The sequence below is a fragment of the Crocuta crocuta genome, unplaced genomic scaffold (assembly GCF_008692635.1).
Source record: "Crocuta crocuta isolate KB4526 unplaced genomic scaffold, BGI_CrCroc_1.0 scaffold761, whole genome shotgun sequence".
Classification (NCBI taxonomy): domain Eukaryota; kingdom Metazoa; phylum Chordata; class Mammalia; order Carnivora; family Hyaenidae; genus Crocuta; species Crocuta crocuta.
The window spans coordinates 99975-115822 of NW_027528354.1; the positions used below are offsets into that span (position 1 = coordinate 99975).

At 36.9% G+C, this 15848-nt stretch overlaps 1 protein-coding gene across 1 annotated transcript in view; it reads left to right on the forward strand.

The window, feature by feature from the left end:
- The window catches only part of IQCJ (IQ motif containing J), a 79336-nt gene extending 76494 nt beyond the window's left edge, over positions 1–2842 (forward strand). Inside the window, exons 5-7 of the mRNA XM_077753768.1 lie at positions 248–383; positions 1467–1489; positions 2725–2842. Coding sequence (XP_077609894.1) covers positions 248–383; positions 1467–1489; positions 2725–2842 — 277 coding nt within the window. The remainder of the gene's footprint in view (positions 1–247; positions 384–1466; positions 1490–2724) is intronic.
- Positions 2843–15848: the final 13006 nt, after the last annotated feature.

Genomic DNA, 15848 nt, shown 5'->3' on the forward strand with positions numbered 1-15848 from the left:
CTATTTTCTCTTTTATTGATGTTTTTTTTTTTTTTTTTTTTTTAACTAAGATGACTCTTGGAGACTGACTTAGCTTAGTCAAGTCTGTGAATGTCAACAGTACAGGTCTTCTAATTTTCTGTTACATTCTATGTGTTACATTTTCCCTGTCTCCAAAGCCAGTTCCTTCAGGCTCCTTGTGCTTTTCTGAGTCTGTGGGCTGTGACCAGGGAATGACAGTGCACGTGCTCATTTCTTTTTCCCCCAGCATTCAGAGAGCCTGGCGTGAGTACCTGCAGCGACAGGACCCCCTGGAGAAAAGGAGCCCGTCCCCGTCCTCTGTGTCCTCAGAGAAGCTGAGCAGCTCTGTCAGCATGAACACCTTCTCAGACAGCAGCACACCCGTGAGTGCCATGTTTCATTTTTATGGCCTGACTGGCCAATCATTTGATCAGCAGGTCTTTGATTCCAAGGAGAGAATCTCAAGATGTGAGCAGGTGGTTCATTGATAGGAGGATCTGCATTGTTTGTTTGCTATATTTGAACCCATGGTGAGGGTTTTGCCATCTCAGAATGAAGACGTGATTCATAAGCACAAAGTGTACTTCATCAAGTCTGACAGAATCCGTTGCATTTGACCTCAGCCCAAGCTACTCATTTGTGTGTTTGCATTCCTCTGTTACCAAGAGTATCTTTTTCCTTTTCTTTGTAACAGTGTGTTCCCTTTAGTCTGTGTCTCTGGTAGAGTTTTGTGGTGCTAATACAATAGAAGATTAGCTTGGTTATAAGGATTATAAAGAGGCATTTTATAGGAAGAATTGAAAGGGGTCACAAACTCAGAGGTTGGAATTCAAATGCCTACAGGGGCCATGTGGCTAATGTGGGCTAGGTTATCACCTGGCTACAGAAGAACACAGGCCTCCCCTACAGGGGCCCCACTCGGCTCCTGGATAGGTTGCCATCTGGGGAATTCTGGCCAGACATTGCCAAGTGTGATTTCTTCTCTCAAGGGATACCAGAAATTCAGATTTTTTAATGTTGGCAACTAGTAAGAAAATTTTTAATGTAACTAGACCCTGCCTGGAGATCACAAGTGTCCTGGGTACAGGGTTTAGAAATGGATGGACAAACCTGTTGAAAGTCTACTTAACAGCAACAATATCAGACAGACAAAAGTGCCAACTGTGGTATGAAATATATGATCAGGCAACTGTAATGCAGAGTTTTGTGGATATGGCCGCTGTGATCATTTATGACAGTCACTGGAATTCACGGAAAGAAGTTAGGAAGAGAAATGAAGTAACTATATATCCAAGTATATTATTTAAAAAATGTTTCTTGACTGCTTTGTAATCATGTTTATTCAGTGGTAAAAAGACTTCCCAGCAGCCAAAATAATGCATTTACATTGGTATTAAGCAAAGATTGCTTTGACCTGTTTTCGGATGATTACATTGCATGTTTTTTTAATAAATGGTTTTATCTAGTTATGGATCCTAAATAAGGAGCAGTAAGTTGAGCTTATAGCTGCGCAAAAAACAGTGGCAGAAGGTCTGTTTTTACCAGACAGTAGAAATTGAATGTGAATAGTCAGTGAATCTGTACCTTAAAACAATTTTTGGAGGGAATGGTCTTAACTGGTGTCACTATCACTAGAGGGCGCCTATGAGCCACATTGGAAAATATAAGTAAAGTATATGCTTATCTCATGGTTTGGAAGTCAAAAATAATATGAACATCGAGCGTTTCGGATGCTTTTTCTGTGAATGACAAAATAATTTAATAGGAATTAAACGACTGAAGATTTGATCTGAATGATGAAATCTAAATATGAGAAATCATTCTGCCTGTGAGTTAAAATGTTTGGATTTACTGCCTTTGTACTTTCTCATAGTCCCAGTTCCTGACAGTATCACCCATTGCTTTGTCCAGTGCTACCTGACAGCTTTAGTATTGCTTTAGGGTGGTTGACGTTTTGACTTTATTGAAATTCTGGAATAACTTATCTTTGTTTTACATTTACCCTGTCACATCACTTACGTTCTAGAGCACCTTAAGTATCTTTGCACATAAATGCACGTTCTTTCCTCTATGGATCATCACATAAATGTGATGTGAAATATCTTTTGCACAGCTTTGCTAACAGTTCTATCTTATTTAATTTATCCTGGCCTCCCGGTTCCCTGATGTTTCTTAGTAGAGCAGATTTCCTCTCTGATGTCCCCAGCAATTTTGTTTCCTTTGAAGCATCTCAGAATGAATTGGGAGGGGCATCCTGCTCCACCATCTTGTCATCATGCCTTGTCTCTGTGCTCATAGGACAAAGATAACTCTCTTTGTTGCGTGGAAGTCTGCTCATTGCTGATGGCCTAAATGTTTAGTGAGAACCCAAACAGTTTCAAAAAACATTATTGGAATTCGCTTCAGAAGGCAAACAGACTCTGCCCAGAATTCTAGTAGAGGTTATTGATTATAACAACAGCTGTGGCATTGATGGTGGCAGTAGCATGACCCTAAATATGCAAAATAAAATATGAAAATATAAGTTGTTAGGACATTTCCAAGTCTCTAGTTTGTTAGGCAGATAAAATAACCAGTCCATAATTTTAAAAAAACTTCACGCTTAGTTGTTTGGACTGGTATGTCTAGCTAAGGTTGTTTTATTTCCCATGATCATCACTTTGCTGGGACCTCTTTTGGAACATTAATTATTACATTTTTTTAGTGGTCATAACCCCATGAAAGGAAAGTGATTGTGCTCTACCTTGATCAGCCTGCCAGACCCACTGGGTTCGTATATCCTATCAGGGAGTTCCAAGTAGGAAGACTTGGATTTTTTAATCCAAGACTCTTTAATGAGTAGACCTAAAGTTTACGGAGGGGATAGAATGAGCCCTGGACCAATTTGGCTAAGCCTGTCATAAAGAGATGAGTTTCCTCTAATAACCAAGAGTCCATTTGGAACTTCAGGGGTAAAAGCCTTCAGTCCAAGTCAAATGCTCTCAATGAGATGTCTTCCTGGAGGATTTTCCGAGACCCTGACCAGATACCTCCAGCTTGCTGAATTCAGCCCTCTTTCTCTGGGCTTGATCTGTCACTATTGCTGCCTAGATCATTCTCTGTCTTCTCGAATTTGATCAGCTGCCTGTCTTGTCCCAAGTACTAACCCTCTACTGTCTTCTAACACAGCCTCAATTGGAGGCCAGTCTGCCCTTGTTTAACCTGTGGGCCTTTCCACCTGCTCTGCCTGCCCTGTGTCTGTATAACTGCAGTTACTGCCCACAAAAGCTCTCTGCCCCAGGCATGTGCTGCATGGGAAGCCAGAAACCTGATCTGAGTGAGTCCTGGGCTGAGCTGAGCATGGTTCTCTTGTATGCTTTTGCTCTGTTTTAGCTAAGTATAATGGTTAATGTAATTCTTAGAATATTTCTGCTCTAAAATACATAAGAAGAGTAATATTTCAGTATGAGCTCTCAAAATCATCATCTTAATAAGAGCTGAGCACTTGTATGTGACAGGCACCTTGCTAATGCTTTCCATAGATTATTTCATTTAATCCTCTCAATGACCATAGGAGGGAGGTACTATTATTATCTCCATTTTACAGATGATGAAAATGAGACCTAAAGAGATAACTAATTTGCCTGAGTTACTCATTGGGCTGAAGCCATCATGCTTCACCTTTCTACAATATTGTACCACCTGGAAATAAGCCTGCATTTAGACATGGTCAAGCAGAGGAGGAAATAATCAGTGCATCAGTGCATTTCTAAGACTCTTCTACAATTTAGTAGGTATAAACTGTGAATGAAATAATTGAGGGGCACCTGGGTGGCTCAGTTGATTAAGCTTCTGACTCCTGGTTTTGGCTCAGGTTATTATCTCAGTTCATGGCATTGAGCTCATGTCTGGCTCCGTGCTGTCAGCACAGAGCCCGCTTAAGATTCTCCCTCCCTCCCTCCCACTCTCTCTCTCTCTCTCTCTCTCTCTCTCTCTCTCTCTCTCTCTCTCTCTCAGCTAAATAAATAAACTAAAAAAGGAAATAATTGAAAAAAGAATCCTCCTTTCATTTATAAATTGCCTAATTCAGTGCTTTGCTTAAAGCCTCAAGCCTCAGCTGCTTGATGCCAAATTAAAGAGCAACAGGAGGGACGATATATATTAAGTTATGTTAGCAATTTGCATATTAAATGTACTTATACAGCAATGTATCATGAGGTAACAGAAAACTTTATTTTAGAAATAGCAGTTTTGAGTAGTAAGTTATTGGGAAATGGAACTTGTGGGTATCAAAGTGAGAAAGAATACTTTTTATCATAAAAATATTATTTCATGTAGGACGACAGTAGAAAATGATTTGTGTACTTTATTAATCAATTTCATATGACTTATTCTTTTAGTTACCAGCTTTGAAAATTCTGTAATTTGTCTGATAGAATATCATGTAAAGAAATGGTACATTTCTAAATGTAGAATGATACATTCTAAATGACTGTATAACCTTTTCACAAGTCATTAGCATCCCTTTCAGATAAACCCAGAAAAATTTTTGGGTTGTGTAGAGACATTTTTGGTCCCATTTGATTCTCTCTGCCTGGGCCTTCCTTCCTGGCCATGGCTACTTATTTCCGTTGATTCCTATATTATTATGATGTGGCCTGTAGGGGGCTCTGTGGCTCATGGAATGAGACCCTGACTTAGTAAGGGAACATAACTTAACAGCAGTTCTGCCACAATTTTTTTTTTTTTTTTGAGTCTAAGATGTACCACTTGAGACCATTCTTCATCTGCAAACTGGAAATAACACCCACTTTATAGATGGGTTGGTATCACTGTGAAGATTAAATGGCACTACATCTGTAAAACATAGCCCAGAGCCTGGGACCCTGAAGACTCTCAGTGAATGTCAGTGGATTCTGATTCTACTCTTGAAAACACTCTTATGTATTCAGAACACTGCAAGACTTGTGAAGAGCAGGAGTGGAATTGTTAACTTGATTCCCATTGAGGGGCATAGTGCCTGCTTCTGATTCACCAGACAAATCTATGAAAACCAATTCATGTCTCTNCTGGGTTGAAAATTGTTTTGCTTCTCAGTGCTTAGGCCTCTTCTGAGAGACCACACCCATATACCATATACATGGTAAAATCGAGCCTGGGTCACTGTCTTCCCTTCAGATTTGGGAAACAAGGAACAGAGAGATCTGCAGGATGTTGGGGTGAATGGGTTAATTGGCTTCACCTTTCAGACAGGTCAATGCAAAGGCACCCTTCCAGCCACAAGGAACCCTAGCCACGCAGCCTTACTTCACTCTCGGTCAGGAAGAATTACAGTTCTGAGCAGGTTCAAAGATCAGTGGTCTGGGCCAGCTAAAGACACCATTACTTCAGTTGTCCTGGAGAGAAGTCCATGGAGCCCTCCTATGTTTGGGGCTGCTGGGTTGCCCTAGCTTTTAGTAAGAGTAGCTGGATAGTTAGCAACAGACAGCCAGGTGACCTGCCACACCTTCCCAGGTATGCTAGCAAAAGCCAGTACTGCTTCTGTCTGCCAAACATGACATGTACACCAACATCCAAACTGCTTTATTGCCTTCAAGTTTTATTGCCCATTTTGAGATTTACAACTTCCAGGCTTTAGATATATCAGGAAAAATCTTGTGACTAAAAGGATAAAGTTTTCTTCCAAACTCACACTTGTTTTGCAGTGACAGGGGGAGGGAGCAGACCCCAAAGGAGGATTTCCAGGAACTTCTTCCAGTACAGTCTTCAAAGTTGTGAAATTATAGAGAATGTAAGCCTTGTGCTACTTAATAATTTAATAACCTAGATTTTCCAGGTCAGGGACAAGTTACAATATTATGCCAGCTGTTGTTATAAACTTAGGCCCATGACTTTTAAGTACTCAAACTCTATCTTCCATCCAGCCTCTCAGACCCCCGAAATAGCACAAATTTTAAGTCTATTAACCCCAAATTTTGGTTCAGTGAATATAGGAATCATATGTAAAAAGAGACTTCTTGGCACTTGCATAAAAGTAGATATTCTCTTTTCTTCAAACCAGAGTCTTCCAGAACAAATATTTTCCCAAAGTTTTAGAAATTACATTATATAACATATGATCATATATGACAGTTTGAATGAATATATTTTTAATGTTTATTCAATTTTGAGAGACAGAACTTGAGTGGGGGAGGAGCAGAGAGAGAGGAAGACACAGAATCTGAAGCAGGTTTCAGGCTCTGAGCTGTCAGCATAGATCCTGACACAGAGCTCGAACTCACGGACTGCAAGATCATGACCTGACCTGAAGTTGGCCGCTTAACCGACTGAGCCACTCAGGTGCCCCGAATATATTTTATATATGTCTTTATGTCAAAACACTCCTTTTTATATCTTTGAATATTGGTTAATGTTATAGATTCTTTTTCTCTAATTATCCTTTTTAAAATATTTATTTATTTTTTCTGGGAGAGAGAGCACAAGTAGAGGAAGGACAGAGATAGGAAGAGAGAGAATCCCAAGCAGGCCTTGCGCAGAGTCACGGGGCTCATCTTATAAACCATGAGATCAAGACCTGAGCTGAAAGTAAGAGTTGGATGCTTAACCAACTGAGCCACCCAGGTGTCCCACAAATTATCCTTTTAATAATGATGTGAGGACATTTTTCTTAATAGGTTTAAAAGTAAGCATGTTGTTTCAGTTTGGGGATAAATTTTTTTAAAGAACTACTAATGCTGATCATTTTCTGGGTTCCAAATGATATACAAAAATGACAATTCATTGTTTGATAACTGACTCATTCATAGTAATATAATAAGTTCTCCTTAGCAATTTCAAAGTTATTGACCTGTAAGTATAGATGCAAAAAACTAGGTGTTAAGCATCTTACTTTTGATAAAGAGAGTTGAGAAGGAACTTATTTATTTTCTTTGCACTTCACCTCAAGTCCAGTCTCAGCATTTGTCCTTACGTAAATCCTGTCCGTATTCTACAGCTTTGGTAAGATACAGTGTCAAATCCCCTTGTTAGACCCAGAGTGTATCCTCTGTTATCAAATCTAATTTCAATATTACAAATCAGTATTTCACTCATTGGGTGGGTATGAGAGATGCTTTAGGATCCAAGGAGAAGTTGAATGTGATAGAACTGGAGTGAGATCTATTATTGTGTTCCTTTTATTCTGGAAGCTCGTTGGCCTAGGGCTCTTTTGGACTTCCTTTCTTTTCGTAAGTAAGACATCATTGGGGATGGAGTAGTTATTCATATCTCTGGATTGGGTCTACACTGTCTATTCACTTACTCAACAAATATCCAAGTGTCTGTGTGCTGGGCCTCATCCAAATACACACAACCCCTGCTCTTGCAGAATTTATATAATTCCTCAGTCATGGTTGGCAACTCTTGTCACAGATTCACTGGTAACTTATAGGAGATAATAACATTTTATTGATTAGTTGATAAAAGGTTGAGATATTATTATTAATAAAAGTCTGACTGCTTGAAATATCTTCTAGAGCAGAGTTTCTCATGATGTACTACCTGGAATATTAGTTTTATAAGATATTGATGGGTGTTAATTGGGGGAAGGGTGAAATAAGCCCATTTATTTACTTGAGGACCTCTTTGAGCCTTTCTAAGCTAATAGACATTTTGAACTTACAGGAAGGTAGGGTACTGTTTTTCATGTTTTCCAAACTTCTGTGACAATGAACCCCAGGAAGAGTCCCATCTGATTGGACTATCAATCCGTGGAACACTTTCGGAAGCACTGTTCTCGAATTACTACTTGTTGAAGAAAAATTCCAAGAGCTGGAGTTTCTAAGTGACTCAATAATAAAATTAGTATGAGTTGAGCAATACATTTTGAAAACTTCCAATGAAATTTTTATACTCCTTTTTATAGACCTTTATCATAGAACTATATTATGCAAATACAAATGTTATTAAGTTACTTCACATGTAAAACTTGTTACATTAACTGGCTGGTAGGGTTTAAATTAAGGATGAGGTGGGGTTTAAACAACTTAACAGTGTCAGAAGATGTAGTTTTAGGGAGCCAATAAATAACTCCTTTTCCCTTCTTGATTTGGGAATTTATTTTGAAAGGCAAGAGATTTAGGAAGAGTGATACCAAAATCTCATCTTTATTTACTGTCAAACCTGGATTTGAGGGTGTAACTCTGATTTATGGCCCTATTGAACTGACCTTTGTAGGGAAGCTTACCAATCATGGGAAGCACTGAAAACTGCCAGCCTTACCCATAGATCTTACATAGGGAGGTGGATCCCATAGAAAAATGGAGAGAAAATGGTCCTGGGCTTCCCAGTCCCTTTGCCCAATCCTCCAATCAGGCTTACTTGTTCCACCTTCATGGAGAGGATTAAGGTGTGGAAGTCAGAGGCTAGGAGAATTTAGGAAAGTGCTTCCTCATGGAACCCTGAGCACATGAGAAGGGCCCCTCCCAACATCACATGCTTCATGTAGCAATAATTTGGCCTTTTGTTATGATAAATATCAAATTATTTTTATCCTATTATGATTTTTATAAGATTGTATACATTGCACTATATCAATTATGCAGTGTTTTTCAAATAGGAATTATTTTGGGAACTTAAAAAATATAGATTTCAGGGCGCCTGGGTGGCTCAGTCAGTTAAACATCTGACTTCAGCTCAGGTCATGATCTCGCAGTTCATGGGTTCGAGCCCCACGTCGGGCTCTGTGCTGACAGCCAGCTCAGAGCCTAGAGCCTGTCATTGGATTCTGTATCTCCCTTTCTCTCTCACCCTCCCCTGCTCATGCTGTCTCTCTCTCTCAAAAATAAATAAAAAACATTAAAAAAATTAAAAAAATATATATAGAGATTTCAGAACCACAGCAGATGTGTTGTGTCAGGATATCTGAAAAGAGTCCTGAGAGCCTATATTTAAAAAAAAAAAAATGTTCCAGGCAATCCTCCAGGTAATACTTTTTTAAAGTGTAAAAAACACTATGTTATAGGAATTGCAAAAACAAACAAACAGATTTTATTTAGTAAATTTACACGACCAGAGCATCCAGGTGATGAATATTTCTTCCAATTTTCATTTCAGTCATGGAGAGGATTATAGCATGGCATCAATACATTTGGGGGTGGGGTATTGAAGCTCATTTTTCCTGATCCGATACCAAAAGAGTCGCTATTGTTTTAATGGAATTTTCCCAGTGGCATTGGTTGTGTAGAAAATTCTGTTTTCTCTTCCTCAGTTTCTTTGCTCTTCAAGGGAGGTTTCTGTTGCTTGATCCATTTGGGTTTTTATTAATAAGGGATATACTCAATAAACTCTGATTAGATTAGTTTCAGATTACTCTTCACATTGTGAAGATTATTAAGTTGGCATGAAGGGGGATTAGATGACTTAACTATTAGCTGACAGAAATGTCATCTATCACTGAAAATCCTAAAAAAAATTCTGTTTTCTCTTCCTCAGTTTCTTTGCTCTTCAAGGGAGGTTTCTGTTGCTTGATCCATTTGGGTTTTTATTAATAAGGGATATACTCAATAAACTCTGATTAGATTAGTTTCAGATTACTCTTCACATTGTGAAGATTATTAAGTTGGCATGAAGGGGGATTAGATGACTTAACTATTAGCTGACAGAAATGTCATCTATCACTGAAAATCCTAAAATGTGTGATGTGTGACTACATAGTTGAGAAAGAGAAAAGAAATATATTACCCAAAATGGAAATGGGTATTTCTAATTATTATACATTTAAAAAAATAGTGTCTATATATACCATCACCAGTTACATGTATAGATTAGTTATAGTTAAAATTTTAATTGTTACTTTATTCAGAGATGAAAAATACCTAAAAGTAGTAAGTTAAAGTTTCCTGCCAACATTTGAAAACATACTCAGATCCTTTCAGGTAGCGTCAGTAAGATTTTTTTATGTCTTTGAAACATCTTTAAAATTCCGTTGCATAAAATGGCGTTAGAAGTTGAAGACAGTTGCCTTAGTTTTTATTTTGCAGTTTTCATGGATTGATTTTAAGAATAATATTTTTTTAATGTGCTAAAAATTCTGAAAATTGTTTTAGGAGTAAATTCTGTGTCTCTACAATTCATTTAGTTCCTTCTTCACTATATTTGCCATGAGTTAATTACAATTATTCATTTCCTAAAGTGGCAGCAGAAGGTGATTTTAACTTAAACAAACATGCTGCTTCACATGTGAGCAATAAATTGATTTTCTCTTCATGCCAGTATTTTGATAAGGCTAAGTATATTGATAGAAGACCATGCTTTTTAATGCAAGTAGATTTTCAAGAAAATCACTATGCCAAACACTTCAGTAGAAGGACTTCATCTACATACAGCAGCAACTGTGACCTGCTTTAGAGATGACATCATTGGGTGTCATGTGGCTCTTTATATGTTGCAGCCTCAGAAAGAGATAATCTGTGAAAGCCACAAGAGCCTGATTTCTGCTGTGATAATCTTCAGCAGACAGACACGAAGGCTACAGTGAGGCATACCTGTTTACACTGTGCATGCAGTGCCTTGTTGAATTCTGAGCTTTATTTCATTTTACTATTTTTTTAATTAAAAAGTAGATGCAATGATAGGATGAAGGAATTTGTTGCTTTGGACTAATGGAAGCTTGTTTTCTGCATTAAGATCAAGAACTTTTCTGGAATCCTCTGTTCTCTGGGTAGCCTTGTATTCTGTGTGTGTGTGTGTGTGTGTGTGTGTGTGTTTTCAATTTGAAGATCACTGAAGAAAATCAGCAAACTTCATCTCCCAAAGAGCTCTCTCTCTCTTTTTCGTCAATACTTGAAGATTTCTGCTCCAAAATCTTTGAGCTGCCTAAGCATTGTGATTGATAACTGAAGGGCAAAGCAACTGCTTTGTAGCATGTGTTACAGAAATTCTTCAGATAACTTTACTTGCTAAAACAGGCGACTCTTTATGGATTTCCTTCAAAGCCAGTTCGAATAAATAACTCTTTCCTTTCAAATGGGCAAGGGTAGCTTGTCAGCACCATGGAGAGGTCTGTGCAGTGTGGAACGACGTGGGACTGTGACCGGAGCAAGCAATCTGACAGTGTAAGTTTTCCAAATGTCTATCATCTATTTTATGTGCATTATATTTTTGCATACATAGAATATATATAGGAGTTTCAAAGAAAGGAAACTGAAGTCAAACCGAGCCAGGCTACATTAAACTGTAAAAAGTGATGACCTTTATTACACTTCAAATTCAGTATTAAGCACTTAAAGATATTATATTAGGAAGTGTTAATACATTAATTCATAAAAATTACTTTCTCATTGCAACAGTTGGAATGTGAATGTTTGTTGCTTTGAATTTTGAGAATCTAAGTTTTTGTTTTAATTTATTGTAAACTAATTGCATTGCAGTTGGACAAAGCAATTGCTTTGGAAATAGCATTTCTGTGTACACATTTAAATAATTCTAGCTTTGCAGTTTGTTGCCATTTGTAAAAACAAGGCTCTTTTTTGAAAAGTAGTTTCTGATTTGTTTTTAGAAAGATGGTTTTAATTTTTAAAATTCCAGGTCATACTTTCTGTTACCAAAAAGAGCAAATGTTTAGGTGTTCTAATATTGGGACACATAGGGGATATTTAATAACTTATGAAAATTTTAAATTTACAGATATAATATATATACAGTAAAAGCTATAGTAAGTATAAAGGACAGATCCTTTTATAAAATGACTATAGATATACTTCTAAAGACATACTTTTAGACATCACTGAAAATATTTTACTAGTTTCAAAATAGTCCAATTTAACTGTTCAAACCATTTAAAAAATGGTTTATTTAAAAACATCTGTAAATACCCTTCTTAAAACTGTCAAAGTGTAGTACTATGATATGATACAACATAACCAATGAAGAAAAGATACTTCAAACTGCTACCAAGAATGACCCCAATAGATATTTTAACTATTCAAATTTGTCTAAGAGAACAGTGTCATAAAAAAGTAGTATAACAAATAATTGTCTATTCTCAGGTTAGTTAAGCAAGGTTTGGAACAATTATTTATAAGGAACCATTTATTTTAAAGCCTAATAAAATTATCTTTTTATATTATTGTAATATGGAATTTATTTCCCTCAATAGTTCATCTCCTATAAAAACGAGTAGTAAATGTAATTTACTTAGCTAAATCCCTATTTCAAATATAACTAATTCTTTTGTTATAATTTCCAAGTGAATTTTCTGTTGCTTCTTACCTCAATAGTAATTTGGCAGTTGATTTTTAGATAAATTGTGTTTACATTTTGACAGTGTATGGAGTACAAAATTTTGGAGGATGTAACTCGATTTTAAATTAAGGAGATCTTGTTTTACCTTTTTGCCTACTTTGCTTAATAGATCCACTGATGACTTCTTTAATTAGTGCCAATATTTTTAAAAAATAAGTTTTTGAAAGGAACAAAATATAGATTTATGATTCCAGTTCTTTTAGTTTCATTTCCCCAAATTTTATAATCCTGCTTTGATTTTTACAGATGAGTAAGTAGTTCCTTTCATACACTATTAAAATACTGAGTGCACTTCTATAGTTTTAAAACTTTGTTTCTTTGTGATAAACTGCATTCATTTCTGCTGGTAGTGGACTTTGGACAAATCATTCTGGCTGATTATACTGTAACATTCTAATTTAGAGGATTTGAGGCTCATGTCACAAAACACATCTGTTTTATGTCCTCAAATGGGGGAAATGTACCTGATTCAGAAATTTATTTTCTGCAATCTTTGTCTCAGTATTTGTCTCTCAAGGATGTCATTAACTTATGATATTGTCTGAAGGGTAACATTTTATATTTCTTTTTGCACACATTTTAGTGATATATTTATAATAACAGCTATCTAGCATTATACATTTTGTAGTTGAGATATTGTTGTCTGTGTATTTATTTAGCCAAAAATTGTTGCTATATGACAAACCACAAACATGTTTTGGCTTCTGCTTTGATAGCCTTTCAATCATTGTTGAAATAGCATAAGTCATCTGAACAATAGAAATATATTTAGAGCTGTTTAGATTGAACCATTCACATTTCTTTCTTTCTTTCTTCTTTTTTTCTTGTTTATAACATTCTGGTGGTAACAGATGTGTGTGAACAATCTTAAATTTAGTTGAGTGACATTTTTGTTTTCTTGCCAATGCAAAAATATGCTCATGGATCTCTTTTTCATGGTCCACCTACCATTGCAAAGGCTTGATAACCTTTGATTAAAAAGGATTTAAGGGCATATTTACTTAGTTGAAAACCACCCTAGTTAAGATGCTCTTCAGGGTGGCTGAATATAGAAGGAGCTGATTGGCAGGTGTGGTTCTTACAGCTATTTTCAACCTATTTTTGTTAAGTTGGTTTTGGAAATTGTTCTTACATTCCAGGCACCCACAGACTTATTTCTGTTGCCTCAGTTTCCATCACAGCCTCCAACCAGAAGCACCTCTTCTAGCTAGAGTCCCAACAGGACCAGGTGCTGTAGGGGAGAGACAGACAGTGGAATGTGTTACAGGAAAATCCCAAAGGGTAGCTTCTTGGAGGGAAGTAGGGATTCTTGAGAATATTTTAGTGAAGCAGGACCCAAACTGGTTTCAAATGGATTCTGGGTTTTAGTAAGTTTCTAGCATTATGGATATGGTGACATTGGATGCCCAGGGGCAGTTCTACGGCTTTCTGGAGAATCACTCTGAGTTGATGCTTCTGCATAGGAATTATCATCAAGTGATTTTTGTTTTTAGTTATCATATTTTGCTGTCAAGTGTTCCTTCCCTCTCCCAGTTTTACTCAAAATACACATTCTTACTTTATAGTACATGTTGGACCTAAGTGCATATGACCTAACTGATGTGAAATTTATATTAAATATTCCTAGAAACTGTGGTGTAATCTGAACTGTTTCCGAGAACTGAAAAGAGCTTAGAGACTCTAGAAGGAAGCTATCCAAGTAGCTGAAAGAACAGAAATATCCTCCAAAGACAAATAAGTCTGAATACCATGCATTTCTCATTTTAACTAGTCTTTTAAATCCCAGCACCTCTAAATGAATCTGGCTCCCTCCCATCAGTAAACTCAAACCGGAGCATGTAAAACACAACCACATACCTGGGCAGCCAGTTACCTAGGATGAATTCAGGTCATTTTCATCCTGCCTAATTTGTTCTGTGCTCCTAATTTTCATCTTATTTATTTATATCTTTGGCACCATCTCATTGGCATTTCTGCACTCAAGACACTACATGTCATGGTGCCTGACATCATTAATAAGACCCATCTTGGTGGAAAACTCACTGAATTCAATATTCTGTAGTGATCTCAATAGCATATTTCTCTAGGATGTTGTTTTGGTGCTTGGTCTCTGACCCCTGTGCACCACAATGGCAGGAAAGAAACATTTCTCCACCTGGGGCTTCATTTTGGGTTCGCTGGAAATAAAGAAACTATTTTGGGTAGATCATCGTTTTGGCATAGAAAGCAGGTCTTTTGATGATCCATGATATATTATCTATATATTTTAATAATTGCCCAAAGATAGACTCAGCCTAACAATTTGAGTTAGAAAAGAATATCAAACTTCAGTGCCTTAGAGCAAGTCATACAAATTTACAAATTTTAAGTTTTATTTGAATTACTGGGAGTATTAATAAAAGCATTGTATCTGGACTTCAGTATGACTTTGAAGGTTTTTTTCCTGATACCTTTGAGAAGATAAAAAACTGTGGATGAAATAATTATACATATTGGTACATGTTTTCTGGTTAAGTAGCCTCATCAAAATAGTGTCAACTAATGAATCAGAGTTAGCCTAGAGATAAGTCTTTAGTGGCGTGTAATAGGTTTCTGTTATTTTTGTCAATGATCTTAAATATACTTTTTGTCCTCTGATTTAATAGTTGAAACTTCATTCAGGAGAGGAGAAACAACTTGTCAAAGGTCAGATACTTGGTCAGCTGCAAAGTTGGAGCTAAAAAACAGGCTTTTTGATTACCAGTCAAGGGAATTTCTACTGGGGTATGTGGCCTTGAAGGAAGCCCAATGCTAAGCAATCAGTGGAAGTTTTAAGGAGAAATTTTTTTTATTTAAAATAAGTACAACTTATGGGGCACCTGAGTGGCTCAGTTGGTTAAGTGTCCGAGTTCAGTTCAGGTCATGATCTTACCATTTGTGAGTTGGAGCTCCATATCAGGTTCTGTGCTGACAGCTCAGGGCCTGGAGCCTGCTTTGGATTCTGTGTCTCTCCATCTCCCTCTCTCTGCCCCTCCCCCATTTGCACTGTGTGTGTCTCTCTTTCAAAAATAAATGAACATTAAAAATAATTAAAAATCATTTAAAATAAATACAACTTTTTAAGCTGTGGAGCTGTCCTTTAATAGTATAGACTTTATAAAGCAGTGAGCTTCTCATCAGAAATATGCATGCACAGACTGGATATTCTACATCAGAAATGATATAGAGCGAGACTCGTGTGTGTGTGTGTGTGTGTGTGTGTGTGTGTTTGTCTATCTAGTAGTTGGACTAATTGATCTCTAAGATCTCTTTCAACTTGAACATGGAGAGAGGACATCAGTGCAGTGTTGTCTCCTTAAAATAGAGAATGAGAATAATGTCTTCATTCAACAAACATTTATTGGGTACATGCTCAAGGCATTGTGTGATTCTCAGAACTGTTATGATTACCAAAACCTAACTGAACTCCATGAGAAACTATCCACTTGAGAACGAGTAAGAGAGAGGGAAATTAAGACATGAGTTAAGATAGAGGATGGGGAAAAAAATCACCCAGGAGGAAGGGTAAAATGCATCATTTGAATTTATTTGGGAAGGGAAAACTAGGT